Source organism: Salmo salar, chromosome ssa10, assembly GCF_905237065.1.
Source record: "Salmo salar chromosome ssa10, Ssal_v3.1, whole genome shotgun sequence".
Classification (NCBI taxonomy): Eukaryota; Metazoa; Chordata; class Actinopteri; order Salmoniformes; family Salmonidae; genus Salmo; species Salmo salar.
The window spans coordinates 94,349,477-94,371,078 of record NC_059451.1 but is presented as its reverse complement, the minus strand read 5'-3'; the positions used below and the strand labels follow the sequence as shown (position 1 = coordinate 94,371,078).

At 41.0% G+C, this 21,602-nt stretch overlaps 1 protein-coding gene across 1 annotated transcript in view; it reads right to left on the bottom strand.

The window, feature by feature from the left end:
* Positions 1-21,602, bottom strand: part of LOC123724472 (C2 domain-containing protein 5-like) — a 51,559-nt gene that overhangs the window by 9,023 nt on the left and 20,934 nt on the right. The window contains 11 exon segments of the mRNA XM_045688244.1: positions 390-479; positions 607-705; positions 6,729-6,790; positions 6,900-6,963; positions 7,330-7,467; positions 8,398-8,562; positions 8,703-8,889; positions 9,014-9,205; positions 9,586-9,759; positions 9,903-10,017; positions 21,261-21,369. Coding sequence (XP_045544200.1) covers positions 390-479; positions 607-705; positions 6,729-6,790; positions 6,900-6,963; positions 7,330-7,467; positions 8,398-8,562; positions 8,703-8,889; positions 9,014-9,205; positions 9,586-9,759; positions 9,903-10,017; positions 21,261-21,369 — 1,395 coding nt within the window.

The following is a 21,602-nucleotide window of genomic DNA, read 5'->3' as shown; positions in this document are numbered from 1 at the left end:
AGGTTGAAATCAGTCCAGGATTAGAGGGGAACAATTAAAAAACGCAGTGAAACTAGCTTCGAGGCCCAGCGTTGAGTTAGAGGAATATAGCTTATTCTCCATCTTCTATTTAAATAGTGAGCCAACATGTTTTCAGCACTCATTTCCCTGACTGATCAAAACTCATTTTCTCATGCTCTCTCGTCTCTCTGCAGCAGACGATAGTGAGCAATATGTTGGAACATCAAATCAATAAAACACCATTATCGAAACGCAATACATATAAAATCGTGAGAATCGCAATACATATCGTATCAGCACCTTAGTATCGTGATAATATCGTATCGTGAGGTCCCTGGCAATTCCCAGCTCTAATACTGACCAAAATGTTTTTAGGAAAGCCTTCTCACCTGTATGAGTTCTTCCTCTGGTACAGCTACAGTGAAGTTGAGATGGCATAGACAGCAGGGGATCATGGAACGCAGCTTAAAGTATAGACTCTACACACACAAATAAAAAGCAGACAGTTCAATTAATACAGAAGTTAAACATTACGTAGATTAAGTAAGAGGAACACCAATGCTTGGGCTTGACCAGCGTATCCCCATTGTGTGTGTGTGGTCTTACCTTGAGTAAATTCTCACAGAGGTCAGTGAAGATCTTGTTGAGGCCCTGGTTGGTCAGGTTGGCATTATTGAGTCTGTAGACCCTGACAGATGTAAACATCTGGGGGCGGGGTTGGCAAAGAACAAAATATCAACATATAATCTCTCAATAACCTGTAGAACAGTAGTAGCAATAGCCAAGTAGTAGTAGTACACTCGTACAGCATTAGTAGTAATACAGTAGTAGTACACTAGTAGCAATAGAATAAGTAGTACAGTAGTAGAAGTAAAGTAGTAGAAGTAGCACAGTAGAAGTAGAACAGTAGTAGTAGTAGTTGTGCAGTAGTAGTAGAAGTTGTGTAGTAGTAGAACAATAGTAGTTGTATAGTAGTAGAACAGTAGTAGTAGAAGTAGTACAGTAGTAGAAAAGTAGTAGTAGTAGTAGTACAGTAGTAGTAAAAGTTGTACAGTAGGAGTAGAACAGTAGTAGTAGTAGTAGTAGAAGTAGTACAATAGTAGAAGGAGTAGTACTAGTAGTAGTAGAACAGTAGTAGTAGTAGAACAGTAGTAGAATAATAGTAGTAGTAGTAGTAGTAGTAGTAGTAGTAGAACTAGTATGTAGTAGTAGTACAACAGTAGTAGTAGTAGTAGAAGTAATACAGTAGTAGAATAATAGTAGTAGTAGTAGTAGTAGTAGTAGAACTAGTATGTAGTAGTAGTACAGTAGTACAACAGTAGTAGTAGAAGTAATACAGTAGTAGTACAACAGTAGTAGTAGTACAACAGTAGTAGTAGAAGTAGTACAGTAGTAGAAGTAGTACAGTAGTAGAATAATAGTAGTAGTAGTAGAACTAGTATTGTAGTAGTAGTAGTAGAATAGTAGTAGAACTAGTATTGTAGTAGTAGTAGTAGAATAGTAGTAGTAGTAGTAGTAGTAGCAGCAGAAGAAGAAAAAAAGTTTACAAAAAAAATGTATGAAATGTATGCATTCACTACTGTAAGTCACTCTGGATAAGAGCTTCTGCTAAATGACTAAAATGTAAATGTAAAATGTAGAACTAGTACAGTAGTAGCAGTAGAAGAAGTAGTACAGTAGTAGTAGTAGAACAGTAGTAGTAGTAGTACAATAGTAGAAGTAGTACAGTAGTAGTAGTAGAATAATAGTAGTAGTAGTAGTAGAACTAGTATAGTAGTAGTAGTATAACAGTAGTAGTAGTAGTAGTAGTACAACAGTAGTAGTAGTAGTAGTAGAAGTAGTACAGTAGTAGTAGTAGTACAACAGTAGTAGTACAACAGTAGTAGTAGTAGTACAACAGTAGTAGTAGTACAGTAGTAGAAGTAGTACAATAGTAGAAGGAGTACAGTAGTAGTAGTAGAATAATAGTAGTAGTAGAACTAGTATAGTAGTAGTAGTAGTAGTAGTAGTAGTACAGTAGTAGTAGAACAGTAGTAGTAGTAGAAGTAGGACAGTAGTAGTAGTAGTAGGACAGTAGTAGTACAATAAGTAATACAGTAGTAGTAGAACAGTTGTAGTAGTAGAAGTAGTACAGTAGTAGTAGTAGTAGTAGTAGAACAGTACTAGTAGTAGAACAGTACTAGTAGTAGAAGTAGTACAGTAGTAGAAGTAGTAGAACAGTAGTAGTAGTAGAACAGTAGAAGTAGTAGAACAGTAGAAGTAGTAGAACAGTAGTAGTTGTAGTACAGTAGTAGTAGTAGAACAGTAGTAGTAGAAGTAGAACAGTAGTAGTAGTAGTAGTAGTACAACAGTAGTAGTACAACAGTAGTAGTAGTAGTAGTACAGTCGTAGAAGTAGTACAATAGTAGAAGGAGTACAGTAGTAGTAGTAGAATAATAGTAGTAGTAGAACTAGTATAGTAGAATAAGTAATACAGTAGTAGTAGAACAGTAGTAGTAGAAGTAGTACAGTAGTAGTAGTAGTAGAACAGTACTAGTAGTAGAACAGTACTAGTAGTAGAAGTAGTACAGTAGTAGAAGTAGTAGAACAGTAGTAGTAGTAGAACAGTAGTAGTAGTAGTACAGTAGTAGTAGTAGAACAGTAGTAGTAGAAGTAGAACAGTAGTAGTAGTAGTAGTACAACAGTAGTAGTACAACAGTAGTAGTAGTAGTAGTACAGTAGTAGAAGTAGTACAATAGTAGAAGGAGTACAGTAGTAGTAGTAGAATAATAGTAGTAGTATAACTAGTATAGTAGTAGTAGTAGTAGTAGTAGTAGAACTCGTACAGTAGTAGTAGAACAGTAGTAGAAGTAGGACAGTAGTAGTAGTAGAAGTAGGACAGTAGTAGAAGAAGAGTAGTAGTAGTAGAAGTAGTACAGTAGTAGAACAGTACTAGTAGTAGTACTAGTAGTAGAACAGTACTAGTAGTAGTACTAGTAGTAGAACAGTACTAGTAGTAGAACAGTACTAGTAGTAGAACAGTACTAGTAGTAGAAGTAGTACAGTAGTAGAAGTAGTAGAACAGTAGAAGTAGTAGAACAGTAGTAGTACTAGAACAGTAGTAGTAGTAGTAGTAGTAGAACAGTAGTAGTAGTAGAACAGTAGTAGAAGTAGAACAGTAGTAGTAGTACAGTAGTAGAACAGTAGTAGTAGTACAGTAGTAGAACAGTAGTAGAAGAACAGTAGAACTAGTACAGTAGTAGCAGTAGAACAGTAGTAGTAGAAGTAGTACAGTAGTAGTAGTAGAAGTAGAGTAGTAGTAGTACAATAGCAGTATAAGTAGTACAGTAGTAGTAGTAGTAGTAGAACAGTAGTAGTAGTAGAATAATAGTAGTAGTATAACTAGTATAGTAGTAGTAGTAGAACAGTAGTAGAAGTAGGACAGTAGTAGTAGTAGAAGTAGGACAGTAGTAGAAGAAGAGTAGTAGTAGTAGAAGTAGTACAGAAGTAGAACAGTACTAGTAGTAGTACTAGTAGTAGTACAGTACTAGTAGTAGTACTAGTAGTAGAACAGTACTAGTAGTAGAACAGTACTAGTAGTAGAACAGTACTAGTAGTAGAAGTAGTACAGTAGTAGAAGTAGTAGAACAGTAGAAGTAGTAGAACAGTAGTAGTACTAGAACAGTAGTAGTAGTAGTAGTAGTACAGTAGTAGTAGTAGAACAGTAGTAGAAGTAGAACAGTAGTAGTAGTACAGTAGTAGAACAGTAGTAGTAGTACAGTAGTAGAACAGTAGTAGAAGAACAGTAGAACTAGTACAGTAGTAGCAGTAGAACAGTAGTAGTAGAAGTAGTACAGTAGTAGTAGTAGAAGTAGAGTAGTAGTAGTACAATAGCAGTATAAGTAGTACAGTAGTAGTAGTAGAATAATAGTAGTAGTAGTAGAACTAGTATAGTAGTAGTAGTAGTAGTAGTAGTAGTAGTACAACAGTAGTAGTAGTAGAAGTAGTACAGTAGTAGTACAACAGTAGTAGTACAACAGTAGTAGTAGTAGTAGTAGTAGTAGTAGTAGTAGTAGTAGTACAACAGTAGTAGTAGTACAGTAGTAGAAGTAGTACAATAGTAGAAGGAGTACAGTAGTAGTAGTAGAATAATAGTAGTAGTAGAACTAGTATAGTAGTAGTAGTAGTAGTAGTAGTAGTAGTAGTAGAACTAGTACAGTAGTAGTAGAACAGTAGTAGTAGTAGAAGTAGGACAGTAGTAGTAGTAGTAGGACAGTAGTAATACAATAAGTAATACAGTAGTAGTAGAAGTAGTAGTAGTAGTAGAACAGTACTAGTAGTAGAACAGTACTAGTAGTAGAACAGTACTAGTAGTAGAAGTAGTACAGTAGTAGAAGTAGTAGAACAGTAGTAGTAGTAGAACAGTAGTAGTAGTAGAACAGTAGAAGTAGTAGAACAGTAGTAGTTGTAGTACAGTAGTAGTAGTAGAACAGTAGTAGTAGAAGTAGAACAGTAGTAGTAGTAGTAGTAGTACAACAGTAGTAGTACAACAGTAGTAGTAGTAGTAGTACAGTCGTAGAAGTAGTACAATAGTAGAAGGAGTACAGTAGTAGTAGTAGAATAATAGTAGTAGTAGAACTAGTATAGTAGAATAAGTAATACAGTAGTAGTAGAACAGTAGTAGTAGAAGTAGTACAGTAGTAGTAGTAGTAGAACAGTACTAGTAGTAGAACAGTACTAGTAGTAGAAGTAGTACAGTAGTAGAAGTAGTAGAACAGTAGTAGTAGTAGAACAGTAGTAGTAGTAGTACAGTAGTAGTAGTAGAACAGTAGTAGTAGAAGTAGAACAGTAGTAGTAGTAGTAGTAGTAGTACAACAGTAGTAGTACAACAGTAGTAGTAGTAGTAGTACAGTAGTAGAAGTAGTACAATAGTAGAAGGAGTACAGTAGTAGTAGTAGAATAATCGTAGTAGTATAACTAGTATAGTAGTAGTAGTAGTAGTAGTAGTAGTAGTAGTAGTAGTAGTAGAACTAGTACAGTAGTAGTAGAACAGTAGTAGAAGTAGGACAGTAGTAGTAGTAGAAGTAGGACAGTAGTAGAAGAAGAGTAGTAGTAGTAGAAGTAGTACAGTAGTAGAACAGTACTAGTAGTAGAACAGTACTAGTAGTAGAACAGTACTAGTAGTAGAACAGTACTAGTAGTAGAAGTAGTACAGTAGTAGAAGTAGTAGAACAGTAGAAGTAGTAGAACAGTAGTAGTACTAGAACAGTAGTAGTAGTAGTAGTAGTAGTACAGTAGTAGTAGTAGAACAGTAGTAGAAGTAGAACAGTAGTAGTAGTACAGTAGTAGAACAGTAGTAGTAGTACAGTAGTAGAACAGTAGTAGAAGAACAGTAGAACTAGTACAGTAGTAGCAGTAGAACAGTAGTAGTAGAAGTAGTACAGTAGTAGTAGTAGAAGTAGAGTAGTAGTAGTACAATAGCAGTATAAGTAGTACAGTAGTAGTAGTAGTAGTAGTAGAACAGTAGTAGTAGTAGTAGTAGTAGAAGGAGAACAGTAGTAGTAGTAGTAGTAGTAGTAGTAGTAGAAGTAAAACAGTAGTAGTAGTAGTAGTAGTAGAAGTAAAACAGTAGTAGTAGTAGTAGTAGAAGTAAAACAGTAGTAGTAGAAGTAGTAGAACAGTAGTAGTAGTAGAACAGCAGTAGTAGTAGTAGAAGTAGTAGTAGAACAGTAGTAGTAGTAGACGTAGAACAGTAGTAGTAGTAGTAGAAGAACAGTAGTAGTAGAAGAACAGTAGTAGTAGTAGGCGTAGTAGTAGTAGAAGAACAGTAGTACTAGTACAGTAGTAGCAGTAGAACAGTAGTAGTAGAAGTAGTACAGTAGTAGTAGTAGTAGTAGAAGTAGAGTAGTAGTAGTACAATAGCAGTATAAGTAGTACAGTAGTAGTAGTAGAACAGTAGTAGAAGGAGAACAGTAGTAGTAGTAGTAGTAGTAGTAGTAGAAGTAAAACAGTAGTAGTAGTAGTAGTAGTAGTAGTAGTAGTAGTAGTAGTAGTAGTAGAAGCAAAACAGTAGTAGTAGTAGTAGTAGTAGTAGAAGTAAAACAGTAGTAGTAGTAGTAGTAGAACAGTAGTAGTAGTAGACGTAGAACAGTAGTAGTAGTAGTCGTAGAACAGTAGTAGTAGTAGTAGTAGACGTAGAACAGTAGTAGTAGTAGACGTAGAACAGTAGTAGTAGTAGACGTAGAAGAACAGTAGTAGTAGTAGTAGAAGAACAGTAGTAGTAGTAGTAGTAGTAGTAGTAGTAGAAGAACAGTAGTAGTAGTAGTAGTAGAACAGTAGTAGTAGAACAGTAGTAGTAGTAGTAGAACAGTAGTAGTAGTAGAACAGTAGTAGTAGTACACTCGTACAGCATTATTAGTAATACAGTAGTAGTACACTAGTAGCAATAGAAGTAGTACAGTAGTAGTAGAAGTAAAGTAGTAGAAGTAGCAAAGTAGAAGTAGAACAGTATAAGTAGTAGTAGAAGTAGTAAAGTAGTAGTACAGTAGTACTAGTAGTAGTAGTACAGTAATTTAAGAACAAATTCTTATTTATAATGACGGCCTAACCGGGCCAAACCCGGATGACGCTGGGCCAATTGTGCGGACCAGTAGTAGTAGTAGTAGTAGTAGTAGTAGTAGTAGTAGTAGTAGTAGTAGTAGTACAGTAGTAGTGGTAGTAGTAGCAGTGTTTCAGTGTGTGAGTCTGACCTGTAGCCCTGAAGTCCAGTTGTAAATCCCAGGCATGACCTCTGTGTTACAGCTGTAGAACCCTGAAGAGAGACAGGTAGATGGACGGACATCGTAAAACATTTCTAGTAGAACAGTGTGTGTGTGTGTGTGTGTGTGTGTGTGTGTGTGTGTGTGTGTGTGTGTGTGTACCTGCAGGCATGGGGGCATCAGTGAGTAGGGATTGGATGTCCTCTACTGCATCAGTGTCATCAATCTAAAGACATGAGAAGAAAAGCATGAACACACAGATTTGATGTGATTTATTAGGATCTCCATTAGCCAACGCCAATGGTACAGCTAGTCTTACTGGGGTCCAACACATAACCAAAAATACATTATGACAAAAGACTTTACAATTTCCATACATTTAAAAACATGAACATGTAGTGTGTGTGTGCAGCTATCAGTTACACATACATGTCAGTACATACACACAACAAGTAGGTCACATGGTGGATAGGTGTTGTGCCGTGAGGTGTTACTTTATTTGTTTTTTGAGATCCTATACAGATCATATAGTACAATTACACATCCAACATAACACACACCCCTACAGCACAGTACACACAGCCAACCGTACCTCCAGTACGAAGGCGTCCTTCTTGCCGTGCGACAGGTCTAGTTCAGACAGCTCATCTGAACTCTCAGAGGTAGACCTGAACAGTCTGGACCGCTGTCTGTCAGGGATAGGAGACCCCACCACCTCCTCTATACACTCCTACAACAACAATAACAACAACTCAACAATATGTGTGTGTGTCTGACCATCCCTGTCCGCGTTGTGAGCCGCTGAGTTAGTTGCAGTCCCATAGAAACACCATCAGTCCAAACCTCACACTAAGTAGAAGTAGGTCATTCCTTATCACACCCAATTCTACCCACACCCAATATTGTGCAATCATCAGAGTACGTTTCTATATTAGTGATAATCACACACACATTTTAATGTGTGTGTGATAGTGTCCTCCAGAGCTGTGAATCTAGACTGTGCTTAGACAGAGCTGTGAATCTAGACTATCCTAGAGCTGTGAATCTAGACTATCCTAGAGCTGTGAATCTAGACTATCCTAGAGCTGTGAATCTAGACTATCCTAGAGCTGTAAATCTAGACTATCCTAGAGCTGTGAATCTAGACTATCCTAGAGCTGTGAATCTAGACTATCCTAGAGCTGTGAATCTAGACTATCCTAGAGCTGTGAATCTAGACTGTGCTTAGACAGAGCTGTGAATCTCGACTATCATAGAGCTGTGAATCTCGACTATCATAGAGCTGTGAATCTAGACTATCATAGAGCTGTGAATCTAGACTGTACTTAGACAGAGCTGTGATTTTAGAGTGTACACATTTACTGTCAAGCTGTGATACTCATACAGCTGTAATTGTAGGACTACTCATATATTGTGATTCTAGAGTGGGTGTACTGAGATAGAGCTGTGATTTTAGAGGGTGAGGTACTCATATAAAGCTGTGATTAATAGAGGCTAATGTGCATGCTAGTACTGTATTCAGGCGGTGAACGCCTCAGGGTCCAACGTAAATAACTTCTTAATAACCAGAGAAAGACACAGAGAGGAATGAACTATGATGTTCCACACAGACTGGTGTGTGTGTTTGTCTCTCTCTCACCGGGGGGTGTCTCTCTCTCACCGGGGGGTGTATGTTGTAGAGCTCCTTGTTCATGGCGATGGTGTCGTTGATGCGTTTATGCATGGTTGAAATGTGTTGGTCGTAGCTCAGGTCACTGGGGGTCTTACCAGCTATCTGGATACCACCTGGAGCTGGCAGAGCTGACAGGTACACACCCGTTGCAGACTGGACACACACACACACACACACACACACACACACACACACACACACACACACACACACACACACACGTCAGAAACACACCTTGTAGCAGACATGAGGAGAGGGTCACACAGACGCACACACTCAAACACAGGACTTACAGCTAGTCCTAGGAGCATGTTTTCTCCCACACTGATCTGAATGCGGAGCCCAAACAGAGCATTCATGCAGCGCAGCTTCAGTTTGTTCATCAGCTGGGTGTGGAGCTCATACTCCATGAAGGGGAGTAAGTTAGAGATAGCTGTGGCATTCACCTCCCCTTGGGCCTTCTTCTTGGTACGACACAACCTGCAATATAACACAACATTACACACACACCTCCCTGGGCCACCTTCTTCATAGGAAACAGTTTAGAGGAACAACACAGACACAAAGACAGGATATATGGTTGTAGTGGTAGTGTGTGCGTTACCTGGCCTGTATGAGGCAGCCCTTCCCAGTAACAGCAGCCTCAGCAGGTAGGTCTATGGTAGTAAAGAGCACGTCAGGGACCTTCTGTCTCCTACAGTGGTAGCAGTATGTGAGCTGAGCTGGGAACGGCATGTTGAACTCATCATATGGGATGTGACAAAATCCGCAGCTAGGGGGTGACGCATCATCAAACCTGGAATACACACACACTGCTCAGAAAGTATGCTAAAAAGCTATGAAGTTCATTCATTCATTAACATTTTACATTAAGTCATTTAGCAGATGCTCTTATCCAGAGCGACAGGAGCAATTAGGGTTAAGTGCCTTGCTCAAGGACACATCGGCAATATTTCCACTTAGTCAGCTTGGTGAACCGGCGACCTTTCGGTTACTGGCCCAACGCTCTTAACCTGTTGGGTCTAGGGGCTACTTGCTGCCTCATTACACCACTGTCCATTTAGAAGCAACCCATGACTAGGTTAATTAGTCCAAAACCCTCCTGGCCACTCAAGTTCTCTCACCCCTACACTAACACCCATCCAACACAGTGTGTGTGTATGTGTGTGTTCCTACCCCAGCCAAGCTGAGCTAGCGTCCCCCTCTCCCCTCTCCGACCCAACCATGCCGAGGGGTGGTTGCCGTGACAACCTGTGGTCGCTGCCGCCGGCGTCCAAACAGCCCTCGCGCATGAACCTGGGATTCAACATGGCCGCCGTGCCCGATGCAGACAGGATACACACCTCCTCACTGTGGGCAGGGGGAGGGGAGAAGAGGGTGATATAGGGATGTTAAAATTAGCATACAACACTTTCTTTGCCCATCAAACAGACTTTGAAATAGAGCTTTGGTCTAAGTATTGTGTGAGTATAAGTATGGTGTGTGTAATGTACCAGATGGTGGTACTCTCGCTGTATCCCACCACAGCGTGGCAACCCAGGGCTTTGGCATGAGACTTGATCTCCTGACGAATCTCCTCCCACCACGCGTCCCTCGTCTCTGGCTCGTCTGCAACACACACACACACACACACACACACACACACACACACACACACACACACACACACACACACACACACACACACACACGTCATACACAGATACACACAGTCACACATACATAGCGGCACACACGCACAGGCTGGCTACCTGACTGACTGTATGTCTACCAGAATCTAGCGACTGTCAGAAATTAGCTGACCATCAGAAACTAGCACCTATTAGAAACTGCCAACTTTCAAAAATGTACTGACTATCGCAAACAAACTTTTAGAAGAAATTATCAGAAATTAGTGACGGAAACTAGCTACTAACAGAAACTAGCTACTAACAGAAACTAGCTACTATCGGAAACAACTGACTATTAGAAACTAGAGACTATCAGCAAATAGATCTGTCTGTCTGACCAACAGAGAATCAACTGACACATTTAGCTGATTGGGCTAAAAGGTGCATCATAGCAAGCAGATACCACTTAGCCAACTATCAGTTTGTAACACAGTGAACATGATGTTGATGACAAATATGAAGACAATGAAGGTGTTTAGTTAGTGTCTGGGCTGTTCTCATCTCCTATAGCATTATCTCCAGGCCAGCCAATCACAGGAAGACAGGGATCTAGTGGGTGGAGTAATGGGGTGGCGTCCCAAGTCCCCTGCATCTCCTTACCTTCATGCCCATAACGGGAGGGGGTTCAGTAGGGCACACCAAAGCTAAACATTTTGAAAATGGAAAACGAATAAGAGTATTCTTACTGGACAAGTTCAGGAAGTGCCTTCCTGTTTCAAAACGTTATCTCCAGGTTCTGTGCCCCCTGAACACAACCCTGGCTTCACATAAGGCCAGGAAAGGAGGAGGAGAGGAGACCATCTCAGAGCATTCATCATATTTAAATGAGGGACACCTGGTGGAGGCTGAACCATGGTCCTTAATAACCATTGGTCCACGCCATACCTCCTGGGACAGGCCACATGCCCACACACACAGAGAGAGAGCGAGAGAGCGAGAGAGAGAGAATGGGAGGAAGGAGGGAGAGAGAAAGAGAAAAACAGAGAACGGGAGGAAGATGGATGGATCAGGCGTAACAGAACCAGAGCAGCGTCCTCTCCAAAAGAAGCAGCATGTCTCATAGGGACGCTCACATAACGTGCACGCGCATGGGCGAGCTCATGAACATGTGCACGCTCATGAGCAGAGGAGGGCCATATTCATTCATCACAGAGTCTAAACTACCTCAGCCCTGTCTTTATCTCACTACACTACTCTCCGTTGCACTCCCTCCCTCCATTCCTGTACCCCCCTCCATTCTCTTGTCTCTTCCCCCCTCCCTGTATGAATACGGCCCAGTGGAAGCCAGGGATGATATGCACATGCCCAGTCTATCTTTGTGTGAACCTGGACAGGTTTGTCCACAATGCAGATGCTTTGCTGGGTTAGGGGAGCATTAGGGATGCATTATGCTACAGACTGCCGTAGCAGGAGCAGCCTGGTAGTGTAGGCTAGCCAGGCGGGGGAGGGGGGGTAGCACATGCTCAGCACACACACACAAAGACAAGAGAGAGATGGCAGCTCAGTGAAAGATTGGCTAGTGACTACTGCACCAAAACACTGACAGAGATTTAGCCTGGAGGTTTAACAAGATGTTTGCACACCCATAGTTGTGTGTGTGAGTGTGTGTGTGTGTGTGTGTGTGTGTGTGTGTGTGTCAGTGAGCTGCCATGTCTCCAGTGTGTGAAACCAGTAGGAGGAGGGAGGTACCTGCAGCAACACTATTCCAGTCTAGCAGTTTGTAAGAGCGTGTGTTACCCAACACTGGGCCAGAACAACACACACCATTAGTACAGAAAGAGAGAGAAAAAGAGAAGATACAAACTACAACACAAGACAACAGCACCACAGTCATTGCAAAGACAGACCACTGAGTCAATACCAGAGCCTAGCAGAGAGAGGGAGAGAAAAGCAGATAGGGTGAGAAGAAGAATGATCCAAGAGAGATGCTGTGGAATTAGAGGAGGGAGAGAGGTATAGCCTAAAGAGGTGAGAACGAGAAGAGGCATGCACTAGCAGATCCACTGCTTTCATAAAGTATTCACACCCCTAGACTTTATCCACATTTTGTTGTGTTACAGCCTACAAATTGATTCAATTTCGATTTTTTTGTCACTGGCCAACACACAAAAAATCCTTGAAGGGAAACATGGTTTAGTCTGCTTGCTAACAGACACTGGGACAATAAACTCAAACACAAGGCCGCATCTACACTGGAGTTGCTTACCAAGACAGTGAATGTTCCTGAGTGGCCGAGTTACAGTTCTGACTTAAATCTACTTGAACATCTATGGCAAGACCTGAAAATGGTTGACGAGCAATGATCCTCAACCAATTTGACAGAGCTTGAAGAATTATGAAAAGAATAATAGGCAACTGTTGCACACTCCAGGTGTGGAAAGCTTAGAGATTTACCCAGAAAGACTCGTTGAGCCAATTAGTTGTGTTGTGACAAGGGAGGGTTGGTATACAGAAGATGGTCTTTTACAAATAGGGCTAAGTCCATATTATGGCAAAACCAGCTCAAATAAGCAAAGACAAACGAGAGTCTGACAGACAACTTCTCTTCCACTGCACTTCACCTCTTGTTCCAAAGCCACATCTACTGCTCCCACAATACTCAATAGTGTTTTCACGATGCCAGAATTTTTACGTTGATACCAATACCAGGTTTAGTATCACAGTGTTTGTTACCATCATAATACTCAATACCACTGCAAAAAAAGAAGGCATATTAGCCAAAGTCACAGAACGAACAACTCAGCCTCTGCTCTGGGCAACTTTTGAGTTCAATATCATTATATTGAAAACATTTTGCATCAACATTTTTCAAAGACAGCCATGTATTCATTAATGAGTCACAATTTGACTTTTTTTTTACTAACCTAACTACATAATCATTTATTTTAACGATAAATCAAAACTGGGTAAATCAAGACGTAGCCTAGGCCTATCCACAATACAGGGGAATACATATTCAATAGGAGTGTGTGCATGCATTGAGTTATTGAGCTTGGCTGAACGCGATATACACCATCCGTGATTAGCATTTAGCCACGCTAGCAAGGTGTTGGAAAATGGTTTTTCATAAGTACGCATATTTTCCCCATTTTTGTCCTGCCTTCTCACCATGAAATCAATTTAAGGAGGATATCGAAGCCTATGCAGCCTTAATGGAAAATGTTTAAGGTCTGAAATGAGAGATTAGAGAGTTTAATAGTCACATGTACAGGGTTGCAGATGTAATTACAGGGTTTGGTGAAAATCTTGAACTCCAACAACGAAGGACAAAATTAAGTAAACCAAAAATAATAATATATACATATTAACAACTGTGGCAACGATAAATGTCCATTGGGGTGGGGGCAGGGTAAAAATGTCAGTTGAGGTGGGGGCGAGAAACAAACCGGTCCACCAGGGATATGAATGTATTGCCGGCTGCATACAATGCGTTTGGACGGTAAGATTAAACGACACAATATCGCCATCTGCCGGACTTTAGGCTACCTACAAAGCTGGAAGCTACCGGTATCTTCTTCCATTTTAAAGTGTTCTAGCCTGTATGGACATTGTTTTGTGAACAGTAGTTAACAGTTTCAACATTTCTACATGCCGTGTCGCATTATTCAAGTGTGCTAACTTATGTGTAGCATGAATGGGGAGCTAACATGATGTAGCCGGTGCGCACTATAATAAAGGGTCGGCTGAGCTGATAGACAGGCTTGATCTGTGAGACAGGCTTGATCCGTGAGATACAATTGACAGAAGTACCAAAAATAATTCTAGTATCAAACTGTTTTTCATGATCTAGTATCGAAAAAGTACAGAGGTTTCGGTATACTGGGCAACACTAGTACTCAGACAAACAAGGCCCTAAAAGGCTCATCATGGGGCGCCCGATGATGCATTGGGCTGATTGCACCACCCTCTGGAGAGCCCTGCAGTTGTGGACGGTGCAATTGCCATACCCTTCAACGATACCGTTGAAGAAGTCCCATGGTCTGTGTGAAGGGACCACTTCAGGTAGTCAGTGATGTGCACGCTTTTGACCCTCTCCACTGTAGCCCCGTCGATGTGGTGGGGGTGCGCACTCTCTGCTGTCTCCTGTAGTCCACGATCAACTCCTTTGTTTTGTTGAAGTTGAAGGAGAAGTTATTTTTTCAGTGTGTGTGTTTGTGATTAGGGCTGTTGCGGTTACTGTATTACCGCTACACCGGCGGTGACAAGTCAGGAAGGCAGTCAAATTCCACGTGACCGTTTAGTCACGGTAATAAGGCTTCTCCTAGCGCTGATGCTGCTGATGGTCATTAGTAGCCTACCAAACTTTCTAACTGCCTGGTACTCAACACTATTGTCCGTCTAATCACTGACATCAATGTAAATGTAATCAAACACTTCATGAGAGCCCATGAACTCATGTTGCGCAACCTTTCAATAGGCTATGCAATTGCGCAAGAAAACAGAGTAATGGTCTCTAGTAAAAAGAGGAGGATCAGCTTCCTATAGGCTAGGCCTACAATATTTATTTCTCAACTTTCTTAATATTAACTTCTTTGGGATAGGGGGCAGTATTTATCACATGCGGATGAAAAGCTGGGCACGAGTTTACCTCTGAGTTCTGTTATATCCAAATCTACTAATAATATGCATATATTAGCTTCTGGGCCTGCTACTCAGGCCCAGAAGCTAATATATGCATATTATTAGTAGATTTGGATAGAAAACACTCTGAAGTTTCTAAAACTGTTTGAATTATGTCTGTGAGTATAACAGAACTCATATGGCAGGCGAAAACCTGAGAAAAATCCAACCAGGAAGAGGGAAATCTGAGGTTTGTAGTTTTTCAAGTGATTGCCTATCCAATATACAGTGTAAATGGGGTCAGATTGCACTTCCTAAGGCTTCCACTAGATGTCAACAGTCTTTAGAATGTTGTTTCAGGTTTCTACTGTGAAAGGGGAGCGAATAAGAGCTGTTTGAACCAGGGGTCTGGCTGAAAGCCTTGAGTTGTTGATCGCGCACAAGCTCCGTTCCCTTTCCTTTCTAAAGACAAAGGAATTGTCCGGTTGGAATATTATTGAAGATTTATGATAAAAAAACATCCTAAAGATTTATTATATACATCATTTGACATGTTTCTACGAACTGTAATGGAACTTTTTTGACTTTTCGTCTGGACTTAGTGCTCGCGCCTTGTGCATTTGGATTGGTGAAATAAACGCGCGAACAAAAAGGAGGTATTTGGACATAAATATGGACTTTATCGAACAAAACGAACATTTATTGTGGAACTGGGATTCCTGGGAGTGCATTCCGATGAAGATCATCAAAGGTAAGTGAATATTTATAATACTATTTCTGACTTTTGTTGACTCCACAACATGGCGGGTATCTGTATGACTTGTTTTGGTGGCTGAGCGCTGTACTCAGATAATCGCATCGTGTGCTTTTGCCGTAAAGCTTTTTTGAAATCTGACACAGCGGTTGCATTAACCTGTTAGGGCTAGAGGGCAGTATTGACACGGCCGGATAAAAAAAACGTACCCGATTTAATCTGGTTACTACTCCTGCCCAGTAACTAGAATATGCATATAATTATTGGCTTTGGTTAGAAAACACCCTAAAGTTTCTAAAACTGTTTGAATGGTGTCTGTGAGTATAACAGAACTCATATGGCAGGCCAAAACCTGAGAAGATTCCATGCAGGAAGTGGCCTGTCTGACAAGTTGTGTTTCATCTTGGCTCTTTTTATTGAAGACTGAGGATCTTTGCTATAACGTGACACTTCCTACGGCTCCCATAGGCTCTCAGAGCCCAGGAAAAAGCTGAACGATATCGAGGCAGCCTCTGGCTGAAACACTTTATCGCGTTTGGCAAGTGGCCGATCAGAGTACTATGGGCTTAGGCGCGTGCCCGAGTCGACCCCATGCTTTATTTTCTTTTGTCTGTTTACCTAAACGCAGATTCCCGGTCGGAATATTATCGCTTTTTTATGAGAAAAATGGCATAAAAATGGATTTTAAACAGCGGTTGACATGCTTCGAAGTACGGTAATGGAATATTTAGAAAATGTATGTCACGAAATGCGCCATGCTCGTCACCCTTATTTACCCTTTCGGATAGTGTCTTGAACGCACGAACAAAACGGCGCTATTTGGATATAACGATGGATTATTTTGGACCAAACCAACATTTGTTATTGAAGTAGAAGTCCTGGGAGTGCATTCTGACGAAGACAGCAAAGGTAATAACATTTTTCTTATAGTAAATCTGACTTTGGTGAGTGCCAAACTTGCTGGGTGTCTAAATAGCTAGCCCTGTGATGCCGGGCTATCTACTCAGAATATTGCAAAATGTGCTTTCACCGAAAAGCTATTTTAAAATCGGACATAGCGATTGCATAAAGGAGTTCTGTATCTATAATTCTTAAAATAATTATGTTTTTTGTGAACGTTTATCGTGAGTAATTTAGTAAATTCACCGGAAGTGTTCGGTGGGTATGCTAGTTCTGAATGTCACATGCTAATGTAAAAAGCTGGTTTTTGATATAAATATGAACTTGATTGAACAAAACATGCATGTATTGTATAACATAATGTCCTAGGAGTGTCATCTGATGAAGATCATCAAAGGTTAGTGCTGCATTTAGCTGTGGTTTTGGTTTTTGTGACATTATATGCTAGCTTGAAAAATGGGTGTCTGATTATTTCTGGCTGGGTACTCTCCTGACATAATCTAATGTTTTGCTTTCGTTGTGAAGCCTTTTTGAAATCGGACAATGTGGTTAGATAAAGGAGAGTCTTGTCTTTAAAATGGTGTAAAATAGTCATATGTTTGAAAAATTGAAGTTTGGGGATTTTTGAGGAGTTTGTAATTCGCGCCACATCATTGGATATTGGAGCGGTGTTCCGCTAGCGGAACATCTAGATGTAAGAGGTTAACCTGTTGGGGCTAGGGGGCAGTATTTGCACGGCCGGATTAAAAACGTACCCGATTTAAACTGGTTACTACTCTTGCCCAGAAACGAGAATATGCATATAATTAGTAGATTTGGATAGAAAACACTCTAAAGTTTCTAAAACTGTTTGAATGGTGTATAACAGAACTCATATGGCAGGCCAAAACCTGAGAAGATTCCATACAGGAAGTGCCCTGTCTGACAATTTGTTCTCCTTCTGTGGCATCTCTATCGAAAATACAGCATCTCTCCTGTAACGTGACATTTTCTAAGGCTTCCATTGGCTCTCAGAACATTTACATTTAAGTCATTTAGCAGACGCTCTTATCCAGAGCGACTTACAAATTGGTGCATTCACCTTATAATATCCAGTGGAACAACCACTTTACAATAGTGCATCAAAATCTTTTAAGGGGGGGGGGTGAAGAAGGGGTGACAGAAGGCGCCAGAAAGTGGAATGACGTCTCTCCTGTCTCTGGGCGAAAAACAGCAGGAGATTTTAAAGGTTAGTGCAGGAGATTTCAAAGGTTAGTGCTGCATTTAGCTTTGGTTTTGGTTTTTGTGACATATGCTTGCTTTGAACATGGCTGTGTGATTATTTTTGGCAGGGTACTCTCATGACATAATCTAATGTTTTGCTTTCGCTGTAAAGCCTTTTTGAAATCGGACAATGTGGTTAGATTAACGAGAGTCTTGTCTTTAAAATGGTGTAAAATAGTCATATGTTTGAGAAATTGAAGTTATAGCATTTTTGAGGTATTTGTATTTTGCACCACGCGATTCCACTGGCTGTTGCCCAGGGAGGTTAACATGAGTCTTCAATATTCCCAGGTAAGAAGTTTTAGGTTGTAGTTATTATAGGACTATTTCTCTCTATACGATTTGTATTTCATATACCTTTGACTATTGGATGTTCTTATAGGCACTTTAGCATTGCCAGTGTAACAGTATAGCTTCCGTCCCTCTCCTCGCTCCTACCTGGGCTCGAACCAGGAACACAACAACAGCCACCCTCGAAGCAGCGATACCCATGCAGAGCAAAGGGAACAACTACTCCAAGTCTCAGAGCGAGTGACGTTTGAAACGCTATTAGCACGCACCCCGCTAACTAGTTAGCCATTTCACATCGGTTACACCAGCCTAATCTCGGGAGTTGATAGGCTTGACGTCATAAACAGCGCACTGCTTGAAGCACAGCGAAGAGCAGCTGGCAAAGCGCACAAAAGTGCTGTTTGAATGAGTGCTTACGAGCCTGCTGGTGCCTACCATCGCTCAGTCAGGCTGCTCTATAAAATCAGACTTAATTATAATATAATAACACACAGAAATACGAGCCTTAGGTCATTAATATGGTCGAATCTGGAAACTATCATCTCGAAAACAAAACGTTTATTCTTTCAGTGTAATACGGAACCGTTCCGTATTTTATCTAACGGGTGGCACCCATAAGTCTAAATATTCCTGTTACATTGCACAACCTTCAATGTTATGTCATAATTACGTAAAATTCTGGCAAATTAATTCGCAACGAGCCTGGCGGCCCAAAATGTTGCATATACCCTGACTCTGCTTGCAATGAACGCAAGAGAAGTGACACAATTTCACCTGGTTAATATTGCCTGCTAACCTGGATTTCTTTAGCTAAATATGCAAGTTTAAAAATGTATACTTCTGTGTATTGATTTTAAGAAAGGCATTGATTTTTATGGTTAGGTACAGTCGTGCAACGATTGTGCTTTTTTCGCAAATGTGCTTTTGTTAAATCATCCCCCGTTTGGCGAAGTTGGCTGTCTTTGTTAGGAAGAAAGTCTTCACACAGTTCGCAACGAGCCAGGTGGCCCAAACTGCTGCATATACCCTGACTCTGTTGCACAGAACGCTAGAGAAGTGACACAATTTCCCAAGAAACTCATGTTAGCAGGCAATATTAACTAAATATGCAGGTTTAAAAATATATACTTGTGTATTGATTTTAAGAAAGGCATTAATGTTTATGGTTAGGTACACGTTGGAGCAACGACAGTCCTTTTTCGCGAATGCGCACCGCATCGATTATATGCAACGAAGGACACGCTAGATAAACTAGTAATATCATCAACCATGTGTAGTTAACTAGTGATTATGATTGATGGATTGTTTTTTATAAGATATGTTTAATGCTAGCTAGCAACTTACCTTGGCTTCTTACTGCATTCACGTAACAGGCAGGCTCCTCATGGAGTGCAATGGAAGGCAGGTGGTTAGAGCGTTCGACTAGTTAAACATAAGGTTGCAAGATTCAATCCCCGAGTAAAGGTAAAAATCTATCGTTCTGCCCCTGAACAAGGCAGTTAACCCACCGTTCCTAGGCCGTCATTGAAAATAAGAATGTTTTTAACTGACTTGCCTAGTTTAAATAAAGGTGTTTAAAAAAAATATACAAAATTAAATCGGCCAAATCGGTGTCCAAAAATAGCGATTTCCGATTGTTATGAAAACTTTAAATTGGCCCTAATTAATCGGCCATTCCGATTAATCGGTCGACCTCTAGTTTATACCATATACTGGGGTATTTCAAAATAACGACGGTATGATTGTCAATACCATTTAAAAAATATATATAATATTAATATTTTGTTTTTTCCCGTGCTACGTCACTGCTTATAACTAACTATAAGTTAAGTAAAGCTATAAGAAACCTAAGATGTGTCAAATAAATGATATCCTGCGCAGTGCTCCAGCTATGCATTTGGTTTGCTAACTTTCTAGCTAAGTGGCTAGATGTCAAGATCAAGCTTCTTGGTTACAGCAGAGACATTCAATCCCCTCCTGGATGAAGATCCCTGTTGCCTAAATCGTTTTGTGCATCTCCCAAAAAATGTATAGTGCCCCTTGTGTGCACTTCAGGTTATACCGTATACTCCGGTATGGTACAGAAACGGTATGACGGTTATGAACATCAGGATACAGCCCATCCCTACTAGCTAGAGTCAAAGAGAGCCACGGACCCTCTTGCTTGGTAAACTACTCTGGCTCTCCAAGCCCCATAGTGGATATACACTACACAAGGTGGACTTCCTCTCTATGTGGAACGCAACGTCTATGTGGACAAAAGTGCGTGCTGCCCATAAAAAAACCTGCCTCCGCCCCCTTGCACATGCATGCACATCCATCGACGGAGTGAAGCTTGTAGCCACCTTTAGGCTTTGGAGTACAGACCACATCAGGCCAGAGCCTCCTTCAGCCCAAAAGACCAACACACGACACAGCCAAGCCACAGCACACCTCAGCCATGCACTACCAAACCTCAATACCAGGGGGCAGCAAACACCACACACAGCACAGAGAGGAAGTTATTACACACACACACACACACACAACTAGCAGATCCAGGTTGAAGTCCCCGTAACCACAGATCTAGGATCCGATTAACCCACCCATAATCCTAACCATTAGGAGGATGAAAACATAATCCAACCCAGTATCAGTGACCTGGGCGGCAGGTATAAGTGACCCGGGCGTCGTGCCATTAACCGAAAGGTCGCTGGTTCAAATCCCTGAGCTGGTAAGGTGAAAAAATCTGCCGTTCTGCCTTTGAGCAAGGCAGTTAACCCAGAACAAGAACTGCTCCCTGGGCACTGACGACGTGAACGTCGATTAAGGTAGCCCCCCGCTGATTCAGAGGGTTTGGGTTAAATGTGGAAGACATATTTCGGTGGAATGCATTCAGTTGTGCAACTGACTAGGTATTCCCTTTCCTTTCTCAGTTGTTAGAGCTTAGCAGTTCCCTACAGGGCAGGATAGGGCTGAAGGCCTAATGTGAACCTCCCTTTCTCTCTCTCTCTGGAACATGGTGAGACAGGCTTTAGGAAGCAACTGTAGAAGGATTCACCTGCTGTAAACATGGGCTGTAGGCTATTCCCATTCTCCACCCTTCGGGAGAAGTAGTACACACTTTTGGGGAGAAGGGTGTAGAATCGGGTGGGGGGGGTAATGGACCAATGTATATAAATCATTTCTGCTAGCACACACAGAATAGGATCAACACACTGATCCCACTATGTGTGTTACCCCTCTAGCCATTTATTGATCCTTAATACAGATGATCCCATTGAGTTTAAACATCTCTTTAACAAGAGTGATCGGTCATGTCAATCATAATCTAACTAGCCTGGAAACACAAGCTACACTGCAACATGGATTACAACCTGTAACACATGTTGCTGTGTTCTATAGCTGGGACCGTGCAGTTGTAGGGAACTCACCAGGGTTGTGTATGCGGTCAAGCAGCTTGACCGAGCGGGCGCTGACCACTCCCCCGATGTGAACCAGGAAGCCGGGGGGAAAACAAGTCAACGTGAAGAAGGGGAACTCCTGAAATTACACAGGGTCAGAAAAGTCTGGTTAGGGGTCAAACCTGTCTCCGTGAACTTTGGTTACCATGGAAACAGTAGAATTAAGGATTGCGCGCTCAACCCTATCCTCATCATACAAAAAAGATGCAGGGTTGTAAGGGCATAAGACAGAAGATAAAAACCCACACTGACTGAAAGTAGTATTAACATATGTCATTCATTTAGTAGCAGCAACAGAGTAATCTGCTAAAT